At 30.3% G+C, this 19579-nt stretch overlaps 3 protein-coding genes across 3 annotated transcripts in view; 1 reads left to right on the top strand and 2 right to left on the bottom strand.

Annotated features, from left to right (window-relative positions):
* The window catches only part of LOC126734705 (agrin), a 323970-nt gene that overhangs the window by 163506 nt on the left and 140885 nt on the right, over positions 1–19579 (bottom strand). The gene's annotated exons all lie outside the window — the stretch shown is intronic.
* The window catches only part of LOC126734704 (uncharacterized), a 228845-nt gene that overhangs the window by 60501 nt on the left and 148765 nt on the right, over positions 1–19579 (bottom strand). The window contains exon 9 of the mRNA XM_050438420.1: positions 15974–16206. Coding sequence (XP_050294377.1) covers positions 15974–16206 — 233 coding nt within the window. The remainder of the gene's footprint in view (positions 1–15973; positions 16207–19579) is intronic.
* Positions 9453–13475, top strand: LOC126734707 (uncharacterized). The gene is made up of 3 exons (XM_050438424.1): positions 9453–9632; positions 10604–11525; positions 13328–13475. The coding sequence occupies exons 1-2, from the start codon at positions 9515–9517 to the stop codon at positions 11518–11520; spliced, it is 1035 nt and encodes a 344-aa protein (XP_050294381.1). The 5' UTR covers positions 9453–9514; the 3' UTR covers positions 11521–11525; positions 13328–13475.

The raw sequence follows: 19579 nt of genomic DNA on the forward strand, positions 1-19579 counted from the left end.
CCTACACTATCAATAATATGGGTATTTTTTCCTAGGCACTTGGTATAGTCTATTGCATTGGAGTCCCAAGGAAATAATCCACATGCTTTAAAGCTGTTTGATATAGTTGTTGCATCAAGTTTTTCCACTGCCGTGCATAAAATAGAAGCAAAATCTTCCTTTCGTAGTTTCATCAATGGATGATTTCTTCTCCAGTGGAGTTGGGATATAGGTCTATTAGGACTATCTCCAGCCTAGAGCATAAAGTACTTACTTGATATGTGACATGTGTTTTGTGTCCATCAACAAATACTATTACTGGAAACACAACTCCAGATTTGATAAGGCTGGGATGCAAGACAAATTCAAGGTAAAATAAAAAAATTTCGGATTTCATCCAGCCATTATCAGTTAAATACAAATCAATTAAACCAGATGTATTTAGAGCAATTTTTATTTTAAAAAGCTTAGCAGAGCGCTTTCGGCGTATGAGCCATCATCAGTGCTAACTGAAATGAGTTGGGTATTAAATGCTTAAAAGACACTATAGTCAAAGGTGAATGAATGTACTCACTCGTCAGTTAAGCCCAGAAGTTTACCATAGTGGGAACACATTCGATATTATTAAAATTACACGTAACATTTAGACACACTTAAGACTATACAGGACGAATAGTATTTAAAAAAGAGAGAACGTTGGTCTCCTTGGTGTTTTCTTTACATTTATTGTGGTTTCTTAGATGGCGGGAAAAATGTGTGTCAAATTAGGTTAGCCTACAGTACTTTAAAATTAATATTTATATTATGCGAACCTATCAGAGTGGTAGTAGCGACAGATCGGTCTAGATGTCATTATGGTAAATGATGTGCGGTAGTGCGAGTTGGTTATAAATTGGTGGCACAAATTAGACTACAACAGTGAATTTTTGTTCGGATAAGGAAGTTGTTATCCTTTAAGGATGTAAAGCGAACTTTTAAATTAGAAAGTTGCCAATGCTTTAAAAAATTTTAATTGTGGAGTCTTCTATGTAATGGAATGTAAGGTCTGTTAAGGTTCACTTGTATATTTAAACAAGAGGGATTTTTTATGAGCTCGTTAGTGATATAAATGTCTTCAAGAAAATCTAGTCGGTTATAGTTCTTAGAGGTAACCTGTTGGAGAATTTTAGAATTAGACTTTGGACTGAAATTATGGTTGTTAGATTTTATATGTTCACCAAATGCAGATGAGGGTCTACTTAAGTGCTCGGCTATGCGTGTTTTTAAGGGTCTACAACCACCACTACCCTACCTCTTCCCTCTTCTAGTATCAGTTAACGCATATGTCCGTCCTTCTGGAACACTGTCCTTCACCGATTGTGGAAGTCTCTTGTTTGGGAAAATGATCATGATCAGCCGATGCTGAGAAGGTGAACATCACAGTGAGATTCTGTTTCGCATCTCCCATATCTACTTCGTAAACGTTCTTAGAGCCTTTAAAAGCAACGACTTGTCCAAGTTTTGGCACGTAATAAAAGTTTGTTTCATCACCATTAAAAATTCTGCTGTGATCCTTCACGATGTCAAATATGTCCTTCTTTTTGAAATAAAATTCGATATCTGTGAACCACTTTTTAATATCGCTTTCCGCTACATTTGCTGAAGCTGAAGTAACCGCCTCTGCAGTTCGATTTGCTAATTCGGGATGCCGCCTTAAAAAATGGTTGAACCGTTTATCGCCTATCAGTGTTTTTTTATCAGTTTAATTTAGAAATGTTTGAATGTCAATTTTACGCCTTGGGAAACCTTTGCACTGACTATCAATGATCCATTCTTTTAAATGAATCTCCTCTACCTTTGTCAAGTATGAAGACGGACCTTTTTTTATTTTTTTGAAGTCTGAACTGTAGGGTTGCCCTTGGAATCCCATACTTTTGAGATGTTGCCTTTTTTGATTCTCCTGATTGAATGTCTTCAAGAGCTTTTCGAACAATTTCCTCGCTATATCTGATGGAGCCATTGGGGCGAATCTGTTTTCGCTTTGGAGCCATCTTAAAAAAGAAAGGAACCTTTAAAACCTCTATAGTTAGGTATGTAAGTTTTTTCTTGATGAACAAGTTCCCTTGTTACATCTGTTTAGATACATAACATTTTAGGATTTTTTTTTTGTGGGTATAACAATTGCCATTATTTTATTCATGATTTTATTAAAATGTAAATAAAACCCTGTATGAAAATACAAAAAATATACAGGGTGTTTAATAATTGAGTGCCTATAATACAGGGAGTGTTTGACTTTGAGAATAAAAGTTAATAGGAACATATATCGTAAACCTTAAATTTGAAAAATAATGTTAAAAAATTTTAAGACAAAACTCATTGATAGAGATGAGCAAATAAAAAAATAGAATAAGTTTTCACATTAGTTATAAGTACCAAACCCTTAACAAAATCATAAATTCCTACCTTGTTTCAGTTTCACGCACGACACGTCGAATTCGATTCGCAATTTAACTTAAACTTAAGGAATAATAATACCGCGTTGGCGGTTCACTAATCTCGGTGATGTTGCCAAAATTACCTTAATTAATGAATTGACGATAATATTGTCAGATTCATTTTAATTTCTGCAAAAAATTAAACGGGGTGCCAACGATTGGGTGTCTTACCCTAAGTGAAATTTAGAATAAAATCGAACCAAGTTGGCTAAGCAGTGCACATTTTCATAGAGATTGTTTTATTTGAAAATCCGTGCCCTCATCGATTTAATTCTTACTGATTATTCAATATTTGAAAAATACTCTTGCTAAAGTTTCTTGATTAATTTTTTAAATCAAACCTTATAAGGTTCTATGGCAATTAACGGAAATTAAAGTAATATAACCTCGATTTTGATTTGAGTTATTAACAATTTGGTGAAATTAGGTTTTTGTTTTTGTAAGACTCGTGACCCTCGTCGACTTAATTATAATTTAAAAATACTTCTGACATTGACAGAAGTATTGTGTCTGTCTGCTGTAATCTGACATTGATGACAGAACATTTAAATTCTCAGAAGTCGTCTAATGATAAAAGATCTGCCTTTGGATTGCACCTAAGGGAAACAGGTCCTTCATTTAATACAAACGACAATTTCAAAGTTTTGCACAACCTAAATAAAAGCAAAAAATTAAATATATTAGAAAATCTAGAAATAGCAAAACTAGAAATAAATACACAAGTTAATTGTCTGAACGAACCTATTAACGCCCACTACCGAGAAGCAACCAAAATTGTAAATTTATTTAAGTAGTTTCCACATTCCTGTGAATTTACTGTTTTTTAAAATGTTCTGTTAACCGCATTTAATCCTAGATGTCCCTATTAGTAATAGTATTAAATATCTGTGTATAATGTAGTACCCATGTAAAATTTTTTAAAACCCAAAATCCGTTATTGTTTGTAAATACGGTGTGATGACATGTTTTTAGATTGATATATTGTCATGTTATGTGTATGCCGTTTTCTTGAACAATTATGGACTTCTTGTAATAATATCTTGTAAGTTGTACTAAGTTTTTAATTAATTTATTAGTTTAATAACACCCTTTTATATTCTAGTTACATAGTTTTCCCTTGACAATGGTTTAACAACCGAAACGCGTCGGGATTCTTGAAATAAAGATTGCGAAGTAAACAGGAACCTTCGTCTATTATTTTGCTTTGCAATTCTGACATTGTTAAAAAATTAAACCAAACTAACCCAATTATTACTGAGCAGTAAGTATTTTTGTGGAGATGGTTTTTGTTTAAAAATTTGTCTCATAGATTTAAAATAAATTTTTCTAATACTTCTAATAAATTTAGGGTTGATATTATTTTTTTTATTGATAACTGATTTTTTTTATTTGTTTGTTTTTTTTTCCTAATTTATCATAAAGAGAGAAGCTAACCAGTTGGTTTAACTAGTGCCAAAAAAAAATTAAATATACTTCAAAGGGTTCTATAACTTCTAGCAGAAATTATTCTTTGATGATGATGATTTTGAAAAATGCGAGATCTTGCCTAATAATAGACTTACGAGCGAAATTTTGTTTGGAAATTCGTGACCCTCATCGACTTGAATAAAAGTGTTAATTAGTTATTAAAAAAAAATCTACTATACTGTCTTAATTTATTTTTTTATGTTATGCATTAAAGGATTCTAATGGCCACTAGTGTAAGTTGCAGCAAAATCGAACCAGTTTTTACTACGTAGTAAACACATTTATGGAGATAATTTTAGTTTGAAAATTCGTGTCTCTCATCGGCTTGAATAACGTTTAATAAAAATTCTACTATAGCAAGTGTTTCAATACTTCCATTTAGAAGCACATTAAAATATTTCTTAACAATCAGCGAATACTAGCACAAAATCAGACTACAACGTTACTAACATTTCATGCTTTTCTCATTCAACTTTTTATGCCTAATAATTATTACTACTAGAGCTGCTAGTGCGTTAATTGCCTATGCTATTAATTCACCTCCTACGTTGTTATCCTGCTAATATATCATCCCATGTGGGTTTTCAATTAAATTCTGTGGTTAAATTTACCTTAAATTATAAAATTTTATCTATAGGTTGCCAAAAAATTACATAATTTTTCCAAATTACTGAACACTCGAGAGTGAGTTTCCGTTAGTAGGCAAATCAAGAAAAGGCCCTTATAACACCCCAAAATTCAAGCGAATTCGGCAATTTCCCGGATTTTTCCGCCTCAAAGAAAATCGAGTTCAGTCGCGTAAATTTTCAATACGTTTGCATCCACGTCGTAGTAGTAAAAGAAACTCATCGGATCGTAAAGTATTTTTCCAACTTTATTCGATTCGAAACTGTCTGTCTGTCTGTGTCTGTTTTCGTTTGGTGCGAAGCGTGTAGTCAATTTTCACGTCCGAATTTATTCGATCGTGACAGTTGGGAAACGCAGATTATTCTATTGGGGTGAAGATATTGAGAGATTTTTATGTAAATTTCGAAAATTCAGCTCTTATTTTTATTGAAAAACGTTTGTGTTTGGGATAGTTGAGTTAAAGTGAAAAAAGGTCGTGCGATCAGGTTAATTTTTTTAAATGGGTTTAAATACTGGATTTATAGAACTCAAGAGAAGAGAACTTCATTATTCAGGGTCCAGTTTAGACTCAATTTAAATTATTTTAATTTAAAATAATTAGAGTGAGGAGTAGTACGGATGATGAATGAAGGCTTGAAGAATTGTTGTTTGTGTTTATAATTTTTTTCTAAAATACTCATAAAGGTGTTAAAAAGTAAATAAATTATTCACGCCTGCATGTCTGGTATTAATTGGTAAAGTCCAGTGCAACGATATATTAGAATGGTCACCCGTCAAAACATCAGCATTTTACTTCTCAAACAATGTAAATAGAAGGTGGATGACATTGTTTGGCAGGTGGAATGCTGGTGTTTTGACGGGTGACCATTCTAATATATCGTTGCACTGGACTTTATCAGTCACTTTTACCCTCCTGGAGCCAATAATTCCTAGGACGTCAAAGTTTGACTTGGAAGATATAAAGGATTTTTATTGCACTGCGTAAAACCTAGAAATGAATGTTAAAATGTAGAATTTTAGCCAAAAAGTTGCAATTAAAAGTGTATATTTTAATGAGGAAACTTGAGATAAAATAATGGAATATGAAGCTTGCTTACTTATTTATAGATTTAGGCAATTGAAATCATTCTCACTTATTCAATTTAAAATAATTTTTGAATAATTCCAGGCAGTTGAAGTTTTTTTTTTCACTAATTCCAAGGATTTGAAGCATTTGGTCACGTATTCCAGACATTTGAATACATTTCTCCTTCAAGGTATTTGAAGAGTTTTTTAGAAGAAACGGGAAGTTCAAATACTTGAAGTCGATTCCAGGCAGTTGAAGTATTTTTTAAATTTATTCCAGGAATTTGAATCATAGGCATTTTATACAAATTTACTCGAAAGAGCCTTTTTTTAAATATATATTTTTTTTGAATTAAAATACTCATATAGGTATCCAATTAATCACGAACCCTTTTAAGTATAATTTAAAAAATAAATTAAAAGACTCATTATAGTAAGATTTTGCTCTAGTTTCTACTAGTAGCTATCGAACCCTTTAGACTATAATTAAAAAAAATTAGGATACTAATTATAGCAGAAATATTTTTTAAATAGATTTAAATAATATAATTATTAAGCATTAATATTCAAGTCGATGAGGGTCACGAATTTTCAGACCTAGATGCTATAGAACCCTTAAAAGTATATTTAATTAAATAAATAAAAACAATATTAACTTTAGTAGAAGTGTTTTAATTTTTTTTTAATACACATTATGAATATTAAAAAAAAACATTTTTTTTAAATTATTTTTTTTTTAAATCTAATTTAAAGGTTTTTTGAAAAACGCTGAAGTAGGTGTCGAATTAAATTAATCAGACAATCCTTGTGCAAATTTTCTTTTATTTATAATTATTATTTTTTGAGTTATAGGGTCATTTTATAAAAATTTTCCCTTTGTTTTCCTCTAATTTATATGTATTTTTTTCCACGCATGTTTGAGAAAGAATAATAATTTCTTGAAAACTAGTAGACCAATTGACTTACAGCCTTTTGTTTTTAATTTGAAAATTATTTATTTATATTTTACGTGATTTTCATGTTAATTGCACTAGATGGTAATTTTTTACGAATTTTTATTAAGTTATTAAAATATTTATAAGAAAATGTTTGTCGTGTCCATTAAAGTTATGCAATTATTGTCTTATTGTCTTATTAAGTCTGCTTGATAAAAACAATTATTTTTTGAAAACTGTTAGACCAATTGACTTGCAGTCTTTTTCATATGATTTTAAAAATATTCATTTATATTTTACGTGATTTTAATATCAATTGGAATTGATGTAAAATTTTAAATTTTTTTTTAAATTTCATTGAATTTTCATCCGGTTGCAAATCATGCATGTTTGGTCCAGACATGTTTGTTAAAAATAATTATTTTTTGGAAACTATTAGACCAATTGACTTGCAGCCTTTTGTTTTTAATTTGAAAATTATTTATTTATATTTCACGTGATTTTCATGTTAATTGGACTAGATAGTAATTTTTTACAAATTTTTAAAGTTATTAACGCATTTGTAAGAAAATGTTCGTCGCGTCCATTAAAGTTATGCAATAAATGTAATTTTTGTCCAAGAGTGTTTGATAAAAATAATTATTTCTTAAAAACTGTTAGACTAATTAATTTATAGTCTTTTTCATATAATTTAAAAAATATTTATTTACATTTCACGTGATTTTCATATCAATCGGACTTGATGTTAATTTTTTACAAATTTTTAAAATTTCATTGCGTTTTCATTTGGTTGCAAATCATGTACGTTTTGTCCAGACATGTTGGATAAAAATACTTATTTCTTGAAAACTATTAGACCAATCGACTTACAGCTTTTTTTATTTGATTTTGAAAATATTAACTTATATTCCATATGACTTTCGTGTTAATTGGACTTGAGGGTAAAAACGCTAAAACATGTGTCCAATTAAATTAGTCAGAGAATGTAAAAATTTACATTTATTTATTGACCGTGATTTAGACCGTGACATTGTTTTTCGTTTGTTTGTTTACATTTTGTGTGGTCTCTTGGAAAAAATGGATGTGGATTTTATATAAGATTCCTGTATACGAAGTTTTTGTCTTATTTTTAGACAAAGATGCAGCCGGTAAAATGTTGCGATGTAACTTCTTTGGTACACCCCGTATTTCCTGGATTTTAAGAAGAAATCAATCCAGAGTGATTGTCTCTTGTTACTTTTGATATTCAATAGTACCCCAATGTTGCCAAAAATGTTATTTTTAGCAATAAAGTAAAGTTTTTTCAAGATAATTTGGGGAATTACTTATCGGTTTTAAGAAGTCCGCACGTAAAAGCTATAGTGCCGAACTAAATTTATAAAATTCCGAAGAAAGAACTGCGGTCGCTCATCTATTTATAAAACGGCCGCGTCTAATAATAAAGCGCGATAAAAAGATGTAAATCTGTCGCGTAAACTCTCACTCGCCAGAAAACCGAATCATTGTTGGATTTAGTTTTTGTATGTACAAGGCCATTGCAGTGTTTATTTGCTTCTATTCGGGGAAAATACTGGCGGGACATTTGTTTTCGGGAACAGATGTGTTTAGACAATAATAGGATCTGGATAATGAGTAACGGTTTGTTTAGTTTATCAATTGGATTTAATACGAAAACGCTGTGTGTTATGGATTTATTCGGTTTTTATTGGCTACTTGCTATGCTTGTTTGACAATTGAAATTTAAAAAAAAAGTCAAAAACTAATATTCATAGACAACTGAAAAATTGCACAGAAGTTCTGCGATTAATTTGAATGGACACGTACTTCAGCGTTTTGTAAGAAACTTGTAAATTGTAGAGTAAAAAAATTAAATCAAAAAAAGTAATTTTTTTTGGAAGCTTTTTCATAAAATGCCCATAACTCAGAAACTAATATGGATAGAAAATTTGCACAGACATTTTCTGACTAATTTAATTGGACACATATTTCAGCATTTTTTAAGAAACCTTTAAATTATAGACAAATAAAATAAATAAAAATAAGATTTTTGGAATTTTTTTATAAAATGTCTATAAATTAGAATATACCAATAATAATTAAATGAAAACTTGCACGAGGATTCTGCTTATAATTTAATTCACACTTATGTTAGCGTTTCTTTAAAAGACTTACAAATTATAAACAAATAAAACAAAAATATTTTTCTTTGGAAAATTTTTCAAAAATATCTATAACTCAAAAAATAGTAATAATAATTTGCACAAAGATTCTCTGATTTATTTAATTGGATACGAGTTTCAGCTTTTTTTAGTTATATCAAATTATATTGGACCAGCAAGATTTATATACTTTAGCGGATATTTTTGGTCATAACTTGGGAACCACTTAGAATATTTTCACGATTTTTTCACACTGATATAACGAGGCTTCTAAGCATTCATTTGAGGGTAAAATCATGATTATAGACCAAGAGTTAGTATACTGAGAGCACTTTTGGCCGTGACACTTTTTTTGCAAAATTTTCCATTAAATTTTCAATACTCCTGGCAAGTTTTTCATGAATTAATCAGAATATTCTTAAAACAGTCTTACTAAAAGAAACGGTATTTCTTTCCAAATAATTTGATATACGAACATTTCTTGTACGTCAAAAACTTTCTGAGTTAAAGGAAATTTTGTCACCCAAGGTCCCAAGACTCTCCAAAATTGAAATTTTGAATCCCATAATGCAACATCAAGCATTTTATTCTTTAACAGACATTTTCCTTCATTTGTCTTCCGATATGATTACGTCTGTAGTTTCTGTCTTTCCCATCTAGGCGATACGTTTTTTTTTAAAGTAAGCAAAACAAATGAGTCACACCCGACGACCCTCTTCATGCCGTGCAGTGCGTGCCTTCATTCTGCTTTTCGTATCTAGCGAGTACGGTTTTTAATCGATTAGTGCGAGCTCGCGTTCAAAAAATGCCGCGTAAAAGAGATTCGGAAAAAAGTGTCAAAAAGCGGGAATTAAGTGATATTTTGGAGGAATTAGACGGGATGAGGAAAAGATTGAAAGAGGCTCTCTCCTCACCTACCCCAAGTAAGTACTTTGTATACGTTATTAATAAAAAAAATTCTGGCATAATAAAATTACCCCATAATCAGTAATTTTATTATGCCAATAAATGGTGAATGGGCTTAGGGCCTAATTTTGTTCATTTCATTACGGCATTACAGGTAAAGATAACAATATTATATTTTGGTTTACCATTTTTTGCCGAGGGCAAACTCTAATCTTCTTTTGATATTTTGCCGAGGGCAACAAATTTTAGTCTTTAAATTAGGCCAAGGGCCAATATTATATTTTGGTTTACCATTTTTTGCCGAGGGCAAACTCTAATCTTCTTTTGATATTTTGCCGAGGGCAACAAATTTTAGTCTTTAAATTAGGCCAAGGGCCAATATTATATTTTGATTTACCATTTTGCCGAGGGCAAACTACAATCTTCTTTTATTATTTTGCCAAGGGCAACAAATTTTAGTGCAATTTGGGCCAAGGGCCAAAAATTGGCATTATTATTATTTTATTTTGTCTTTTTGTACCAAGGGTATAAAAACGACAGGTTATGTAATCACATCCCTATTTACGCATTTCCGCCGGGGTGGATACCTTATTAAATTAATCATTGAAGGTGGCACACTCAGTACACAATCTAAATTATGCGTCTAATAATCAAAAATAAAATAAACACATTTGAGAGATCTGTTCTGTTTATATTAACACCATTAAAGTTTTTATTATGGGTTTATACATAAGACGCAATTAATATGGTGTGACGGGCCTCTCTCTTGGTCAGCAGTTCTTATAACCGAGGGTAATTAAGGATGTTGAAAGTTAAAAGGTTACAAATAAATTATATTTTGTTCTGTAAATTTTCTTTTGGGGTCTCTCTATTTATGTAAATGTAAGAAAAAATTGGCAAGGCCATTCAACACTACAACTAATAATGATAATCTAAAATAAACATTATCATTATATTAATGTTGTCTTAAGAAGATCCTCTATTCCAGGTTCTTCTGGAGAGGAGGAAGAAATAGTGTTTGTTAACGTGGGTGACACTAAGACAGAAGATAATACCGATTTTAACATGAACGACAACGCAGATGATGAACCACCTACCTACCTCGAGGAGGAAAATGGTGATCCTATTTTGGAGGATGAATTTAAGCCGTTGGGAGCCAAACCTCCTATGGATGATGCAAAACTGGGTGCTGAATTACATAACGAAATAGTAATAAGATGGCAGTCATATTTAGTAAAAGGAGTAAGCTTAGAAGAACGTAAGAAAATTATTGAAAAGTACGATTTACCGGCAAACTGTCAGCAATTACTACCTCCAAAAGTCAATGAAGAAATTTTGGCCTGCCTTCCTGATACAACAAACAAACATGACAGGCTCCTAAAATCCCTACAATATCAGTTGGGGCATGGATTAAGTGCAATAGGAAAAGTAATGGACCTGTTATTAAAAGAGAAAAATACAGAAAACCTGACTTGTTTAGCAGATGGTGCACAACTTTTCGCAAACGTACATAATGCCATTTCGGTGTTACGCAAACAAAAGATTGCACCATTTTTAAATTCTGAGGCACAAGCCGTGGCCCTATCCTCTTCCATTGATGATAAACTGTTTGGTTCCAATTTTGAAGAAACTCTAAAAGCTAAACAAAACTTAAAGAAAGCATCTATTGAGATCAAAAAGAAACAATTCTCAGGTCCACTTGCTCCCAAAGCCTCAACATCGGGCCTCTCGACCTTTAACCTACCCAAACCTATTCAAACAACTACCAGACGCTTCCAAACAAATACAAATTCAATGAATTTAAACTACCAGCGCGGAGTATTCAGATCCAGGATGAAAGGGAGGGGAACACGTATGGCAACAACGAGAAGACCGTACCAGACCAACCCTTACCGCAAAAACTAAACTTGGTAAATACAAATATTAAATATGCGGGTCGCTTGCGAAACTATTTACCGGTTTGGGAAGACTTAACTGATGACAGATTCGTACTTCAATACATAAACGGAATTCAAATAAAATTTGTTCAAGAACCTATTCCTGTAAAAATTACATCTAAATTTGCATTAGGTACAAAAACATGTATTCAAAAACATATTACGAAACTAGAAAATATCGGTGCAATTTCAAAATGTGCATACAACAAAAACGAATTCCTGTCAACATTTTTTCTTGCCCCCAAACCAAATAATAAACAACGATTCATTCTGAATTTAAAGAATCTTAATTTCTACATTCATGCACCACATTTTAAGCTCGAGGACAAAAGAACGATAGCAAAACTTCTCTTAAAAGATTGTTTTGTAACTAAGATAGATCTAAAAGATGCATATTTCCTTCTTTCTATTCACAAATCCTCTAGAAAATACTTAAGATTTATTTTTAATAATCAACGATATGAATTTAATTGTTTACCATTTGGGTTAAACATCGCGCCTTATATTTTTACAAAAATTATGAAACAGGTAGTTAAGTTTTTACGACTAAAGGGTTTAGTGTTAGTAATTTATTTAGATGATATTCTTATAATAAATAAAAACAAAAACACATGTTTACATGACACTAACATAACGATACAGCTGTTAAAAAAATTGGGATTTATTATTAATTTACAAAAGAGTCAATTAACTCCTGTTCAAAGTTTAACCTTTTTAGGATTTTTATACAACACAATAAATATGACTATTTCACTACCGGATGAGAAACGTAAATCTATAAAAAAATTACTATTACATGTCAAGAAAAAACCGACAATAAAAATTCGTGGTTTTGCAAAATTGTTAGGTACTTTAATAGCTGCTTCTCCTGCAATACCCTTTAGTCAACATCACCTAAAAATGTTAGAAAGAGAAAAATTTATGGCCCTTAAACTTAAAAATTATAGTAATTATATGGCCATCACCTCAAAAATTAAAAAGGAACTCTTATGGTTCCAAAATAATTTAGATCATTGTGAACACATAAAGAGTCTAAAATTTAGTTTAGAAATATTTAGCGATGCTTCTTCTAGCGGCTGGGGTGCGTTTTGTAGCGAAGGAAAGTGCCATGGGTTCTGGGGACCAAGTGAATGTTCATTTCACATTAATTATCTTGAAATTAAAGCTGCTCTTTATGGTATTCAATCATTTTGCAAACAATTAAGAAATATAAAAGTCCTATTACGCGTTGATAACAAAACTGCTATTGCCTGTATAAACCGAGGAGGCAGTGTAAAATTTGGTACCCTTAATGAAATTACTCAAGAGCTATGGAATTGGTGTGAAGCGAATCGAATTAAAGTTTTTGCATCATACATAGCATCATCAGAGAATAAAGACGCCGACCTAGAATCTAGAAGTCTAGCTATAGAAACAGAATATGAATTAAATAATCAAATTTTTCAAAAACTAATTCATAAATGGGGTACACCGGAGATAGATCTCTTCGCAACCAAATTAAATACTAAATGCAAAAAATATATATCTTGGTTCCCAGATCCCAATTGTTTAGCAGTTGATGCCTTTACGGTTCCTTGGAATAGTTACTTTTATGCATTTCCCCCTTTTTCTCTGATAACAAGGGCATTAGAGAAAATAATAGAAGAAAAAGCTTGTGGTATATTAGTGGTACCTGACTGGCCGACCCAGCCTTGGTATCCACTCTTTTTTAAAATACTTCAAGAAAAACCGTTGGTTTTTGGTCCTGACAAAAACTTACTTCTCTCTCCTTTTAGACAACAGCATCCGCTATGCAAGGAGATTTCCCTGGTGGCAGGGAAGTTATACGGAGGGCTCTTATGAAAAGAAGCGTTTCCGAAGCGGCTATCCCGATCATGATTTCCTCAATTAGCGAGGGGACTCTTAAACAATACTCTACCTGTTATAAGAAATTTTGGAGTTATTGTATTGGTAATAATATCGATATGTTTTCATATAACCTGAATACTTACTTAAATTTCCTGTTAGAAGAGATTAATAAAAACCTTTCATATTCATCTATTAATATATATAGGTCAGCTCTTAATTTAATCTTTTCTGTGGATAACAAGGACGAAATTATTATAAAAAGATTTATAAAAGGTACTTACAACACTATACCGCCTCAACCAAAATATGCTATTACTTGGAGTTTAGATCCAGTTCTAAAGTATTTAGCTTCTCTTTTTCCACTGGAAAATCTTAGTATCGATAAACTTACAATAAAATTGGTTACCCTTATGGCTATTACAACAGCTCACAGAGTTCAAACCCTAAGTAAAATAACGTTAAATAATATATTTCGTTCCACGGACAAAATCGAAATAAGAATTTCAGAAAAAATTAAAACTTCAGGTCCAAACAAACTACAGCCTACCTTAGTTTTTCCATATTTCAAAGAAAAATTAGAAATTTGTGTAGCCACAACAATAGACTTTTATATTCAAAAAACTTCCTTACAACGAGGCAAAATTAATAACCTTATTCTAACACATAAAAAACCATTTCACGCTGCCTCGTGTCAAAGTATCAGTAGATGGATAAAAGCAGGCCTTAAAAATAGCGGCATTAATATTGAACGGTTTTCAAGTCATAGTGTAAGGCATGCTTCGACCTCATCAGCCCTTAGGTGTGGGGTCAATGTAAATACTATAAAAAATACCGCTGGCTGGAGTTTAGAATCTGAGGTGTTTCTAAAATTCTATAACAGGCCTGTCGGTGAACCAAATGAAATTTTTGCTAATACAATTCTTAAATTAGCATTAGAGAAATAACAAACTATGTTAAATACTACTATTTTGTTTAGGGGTTATGTTCGGTTTATATCTTATATTTTACATTATATTCTGTAATTACTTGTTAACCATTATACTATATAACGTTGTCTTAACGTAAGTATTATTAGTGTTGTTATTATTATTTAGTTGATCATACCAATATTAGGTATATTAAATTTATAATGAAAGCAAAACGATGGTAGTTTTACTTTCTTATTTTTTTTTTTTTCTCTCAGGCAAAATTGCTTTAAAAAAACTTTAAACAGCTACAGACGTAATCATATCGGAAGACAAATGAAGGAAAATTTAAAGATTAATCGAATACCATACTTACCTGTATGAAGATTAATCATAATTTTCCGAATTTGTCTTCCGATATGATTACGGCCCACCCACCTCACTATACATAAATCCCCTGCTTCCTTGCAATTTTGCACTCCAAAAAAAAAAAAAAAAAAAAAAAAAAAAAAAGCAGAATGAAGGCACGCACTGCACGGCATGAAGAGGGTCGTCGGGTGTGACTCATTTGTTTTGCTTACTTTAAAAAAAAACGTATCGCCTAGATGGGAAAGACAGAAACTACAGACGTAATCATATCGGAAGACAAATTCGGAAAATTATGATTAATCTTCATACAGGTAAGTATGGTATTCGATTAATCTTTAAATTTTTGGTCATAACTTTGGGACCACTTGGAATATTTTCGTTATTTTTCCACATTAGTATAGTGAGATTCCTGAGGATCAGTTTGAGGCTAAAATCTTAATTATAAACCAAAAATTGGGATAGTTAGAGCATTTTTGGTCGGTACATTTTTTTGGCTACATTTCTTAAATTTTTAATATTCCTTCAAAGGTCTTTCTGAATTAATAGGAACGTTCTCGAAAGAGTTTTACTGGAAGAAAGGAAATTTCTTTTCAAATAATTTCATATATGGTCGTTGTTTGTAGCTCAAGGACTTTGTGAATTAGAGGCAATTTTGTCATCAAAGGTCCAAGAGCCACCAAATTTGAGATTTTTAAAACGTACATTATATACTTTAGCGGATATTTTTGGCCATAACTTGGGAACCACTTGGAATATTTTCATCATTTTTTTTACATTAGTTTAATGGGGTTCTCGAAGATGGATTTGAGGGTAAAAACGTGATTCTAGAGCAAAAACCAATGTAAATAGAACATTTTTGGAATTGACCCCTTTTTGGCATTAAAACGTATCTGGGTCTCAGGCATCATTGACGATCGCAATGAATTGCTGCTTCACGTCTGTGATTGGTTCAACTGCATATGAAAAGTAACATTTCAACACAATACAACACATAACAACAAATAATGCTTTTTTGGCCTGTTTTTCCATATGAAAACCCACAGATACTCAAGAATCATACCCGATCGCTATGAAATTATTATCCTCATGTGTTGTTGGATTAATGATGTTAGAAAAATATAATTTCATTATGATTCTGATCATGTCCGTAGGCTCTAATAAATACCCATATAAGATAAGAAATAATTGACATTGAGCGTAAAATAAGCTTTGCTACAACACCAAAATGAGTTTCTAAGACTGTTGCGGGTCTTATTATGACAGAAACTCTATTACTGAAAAGAAAAATTGTATTTTTACCTCATTTCGAAGTCGTGTATCTCCTCGAGGGTGAGATTGTTCGCCACGTCCAGCAGCTGTTTCATGTTTTCCTCTTTTTGGATTTTCAAAGCGGCGAGTTTTGCTGCGGCTGCTGCTGCTGCTGCGTTCGCCTCTTGAGAGGCGGCCACGTTTCCGACGAAATCGCTTCCGTTTTTCAGGAGGATCGTCGAAGTGACGTTGGCCTGGTCTAAGGAAACCGACGCTTGTTGCACCTTTAAAATGAACTTTAGTCAAATTCACACACGGTTTTTGTGAAAATACAAGGAGTCTTAGTTTTGATTTTAAATTTAGTTACTTGCTTGTAAGGCGAGCAAAAGATGAATTTCTAAATAAAAATTACAATAAGAAAATGACTACAGCGCACTATATTTTAAAAATTATAAATTTCTTCATGTAATAATACAAAAAAAGGTATGACAGAAAAAAATATCACAAACTTGTTGAATTTCTGAAAGTGAAACCATAAAAAAAGCAGGATATTCGATAATAAGTAGGGAAGCCGAAAAAGTAAAGTTGGATCAATACGTGTTTCTGCTTATTGGCTTCCTTAGGGCTAATTAACATAGAAAACAAAGATAATAAAGCCTGAAAAAGACACTAATATCGATAAGTACTACACTGACTACTCGTATTTCTGTTACTACTCGTACTCTAAGTTTGTCCACTATTTGTCATATTTAAAAACTGATCTATAAGGGAAGTTGAATTGACCTAACAGGAGCCTGTCAGGGGTTTGGGGTTGGGTTGGGTTGGGTAAATATTGTAAATATTTAAAAGATTGGGAAATTTGCATTTTTCAGGTTTTTGAGGTAAAGTAAGTTTTGTAAGGTAAATTAAAGTTGTACCTTAATGGCCAGATTATTTGAATAATTACAAGCAGTTGCCTCGCTGGTTTTTTTTTCTCGAAAATTTCGTAAATAAATAATAATTAAAAATTAAATAATTAATAGATACAGGCAGTTTACGTGTAGCATTTTTTTTTATTTCGCATAATTTAATTAAAATTTTGCCTTAAGTATCTGAAATAATTCATTAATTAATAAATGACATATGAATAATAATTAATTCCAGGCTGTTTATACTCCGGTCTTTTTTCCGAAATTTTAGGCACTTTAATTAAAACTGTGCCTCAATTGAACAACTAATTAAATAATGACATTTACATAATAATTACAGGCAGTGGTTTGCTTTTTTTTAAAATATAAGACTATTTAATTAATTTATGCCTCAAGTGCCTAAAATAATTAAGAAATTAATTAATTAATGATATTTAAATGAAAATTCGAGAGAATTGATTCTTCCATTGTCTTCGAAATTTTATGCATTTTAATTAAAATTATGCTTCAACTACCTGAAATAATTAATAAAATAATAAACTAATTAATAACTAAAATTTAAAAAATAATTACAGACAGTTTAGCTGTAGCAGATTTTTTTTTTTAAATTTCACACGATTTAATTAAAGTTGTGCTTCAAGTGTCTGAAATAATTAATTAATTAATAAATTAATGACATATGAATAATAATTAATTCCAGGCTGTTGCGTCTCCGGTCTTTTTTCGAAATTTTAGGCACGTTATTTAAAACTGTGCTTCAATTGAACAAATAATTAATTAAAGACATTTAAATATTAATTACAGGCAGTGGATTCGCTTGTTTTTTCTACATTTAAGACCCTTTAATTAAATTATGCCTCAAGTGCCTGGAATAATTAAGAAACTAATTCATTATTGATATTTAAATAAAAATTCCAGAGAATTGATTCCTACGTTTTCTTCGACATTTTACTCATTTTAATTCAAATTGTGCCTCAATTGACTTGAAAAATAAATTAGTTAATTAAATAATAAATACAGGCAATTCAATTACAGCCAATTTTTAAAAAAATTTAGTCAATTTAACTAAAATTGCACCTTAATTGCCTGGAATAATTAATTAGTTATTGAAATTTAAATATTAATTCCAAAATAGTTGATTTGCCAACTTTACTTAAAATTGTAGGCAGTTTAATTAAAATTATGTTTTAATTGTCTGAAATATTTAATTTATTAATATTATTTAAATAATAATTATAAGAAATTGACTCGCCAATTTTTTTCAAAATTTGAGGCATTTTAATTAAAATTGTACCTCAATTGACTAAAACAATTTAATAATTAATTAATTAATAACATTAAAATAATAATTAGAGGCAATTTACTTGCAGCAAATTGTAGATAATTAATTAATACACTAATTAAATAATGATTTAAATATTAATTCCAGGCAGTCTAATTTTTAAAAAATTTTAAGCACTTTCATTAAATTTAAGCCTCAATTTCCTGAAATAATTAAATCTATAATTAATTATTAATGTTTAAATATTAATTTCAGGCACCGATTATTTTTTGTAATGTTAAATACACAAATTAATTTTCTGCATCAATTACCTAAAACAATTAATTAATAAGTAACTAATTAATTATTGACATTTAAATACAAATTACAGGCAGTCTATTTGTAGCAGATATTAAAAAAAAAATTAAGCACTCTAATTAAAATTATGCCTGAATTGCCTGAAATATTTAATTTATTAATACACTAATTAAATAATGGCTTAAAAATTAATTCCAGGCAGTCGAATTATTTTAAATTTTTAAGCACTTTCATTAAATTTAGGCCTCAGTTTCCGGGAATAATTAATTATCTAATTAAATAATCATATTTAAATGATAAATACAGGCAGTTAAATCGCCTTTTTCTTTTCAATTTTTAAGGAAATTAATTAAAGTTGTGATTTAATTACTTGGAAAAAATTAATTAATTAAATACATTTAAATAATAATTTCAGGCACCTGAATCGCAGGGTTTTTGTCTCTCAGTTGCCTGAAACAATAAATTAAATTTAAAACTAATTAATTAATGACATTTAAATAATAATTACAGGCGGTCTATTTGTAGTAGATATTTAAACAAAAATTTAGGCACTCTAATTAAAATTGTGCCTGAATTGCCTGAAATATTTAATTAATTAAATTACTAATTAAATAATGACATTCATATAATAATTGCAGATAGCTGACTCGCCCATTTTTTTTAAATACTTTATTAAAATTACGCTTTAATTTTCTGTCAAATTAATTATTTAATGATATTTATATATTAATTTTAGGCAGTACACTCGATGATATTTCTGAAAAGTTCAGCCACTTTAATTAAAATTGTGGATCAATTGCCTGGAATAATTAATTAACTGACTATTTAATCGTAATTAATTAAAAATTCAAGGCCTATTTAATCTTGAAATTTCAAGCGTTTTATTAAGCGAAGAATTAATTAATTAAATTATTTTACGTTTAGTTCTATTAACATTGATAAAACATTAAATATCTATATAAAAAAATTATAACTATAGCAAAATGAGTATTTTTCTTTATTTCTTTTAATTTAACGGGAAAAAATTGATTTTTAGTTTGTCAGAACGTTAATGGTAGTTCTAGTTAATATTAACTATTGACCTTCTAACCATAAGAAATAAATTATGATAAATATGAGATACGAACAATTTGTCAGTCTAAAGTCAATAATGTCAAGATGTTTCCTATA

This window comes from Anthonomus grandis, chromosome 3 (assembly GCF_022605725.1).
Source record: "Anthonomus grandis grandis chromosome 3, icAntGran1.3, whole genome shotgun sequence".
NCBI lineage: Eukaryota > Metazoa > Arthropoda > Insecta > Coleoptera > Curculionidae > Anthonomus > Anthonomus grandis.

Bases quoted from the DNA above. Each gene is read 5' to 3' on its own strand.
- LOC126734707 (XM_050438424.1), top strand. From the start codon at position 9,515: ATGCCGCGTAAAAGAGATTCGGAAAAAAGTGTCAAAAAGCGGGAATTA. The intron at 9,633-10,603 runs GTAAGTACTTTG...CCTCTATTCCAG, and splicing joins TCTCTCCTCACCTACCCCAA to GTTCTTCTGGAGAGGAGGAA.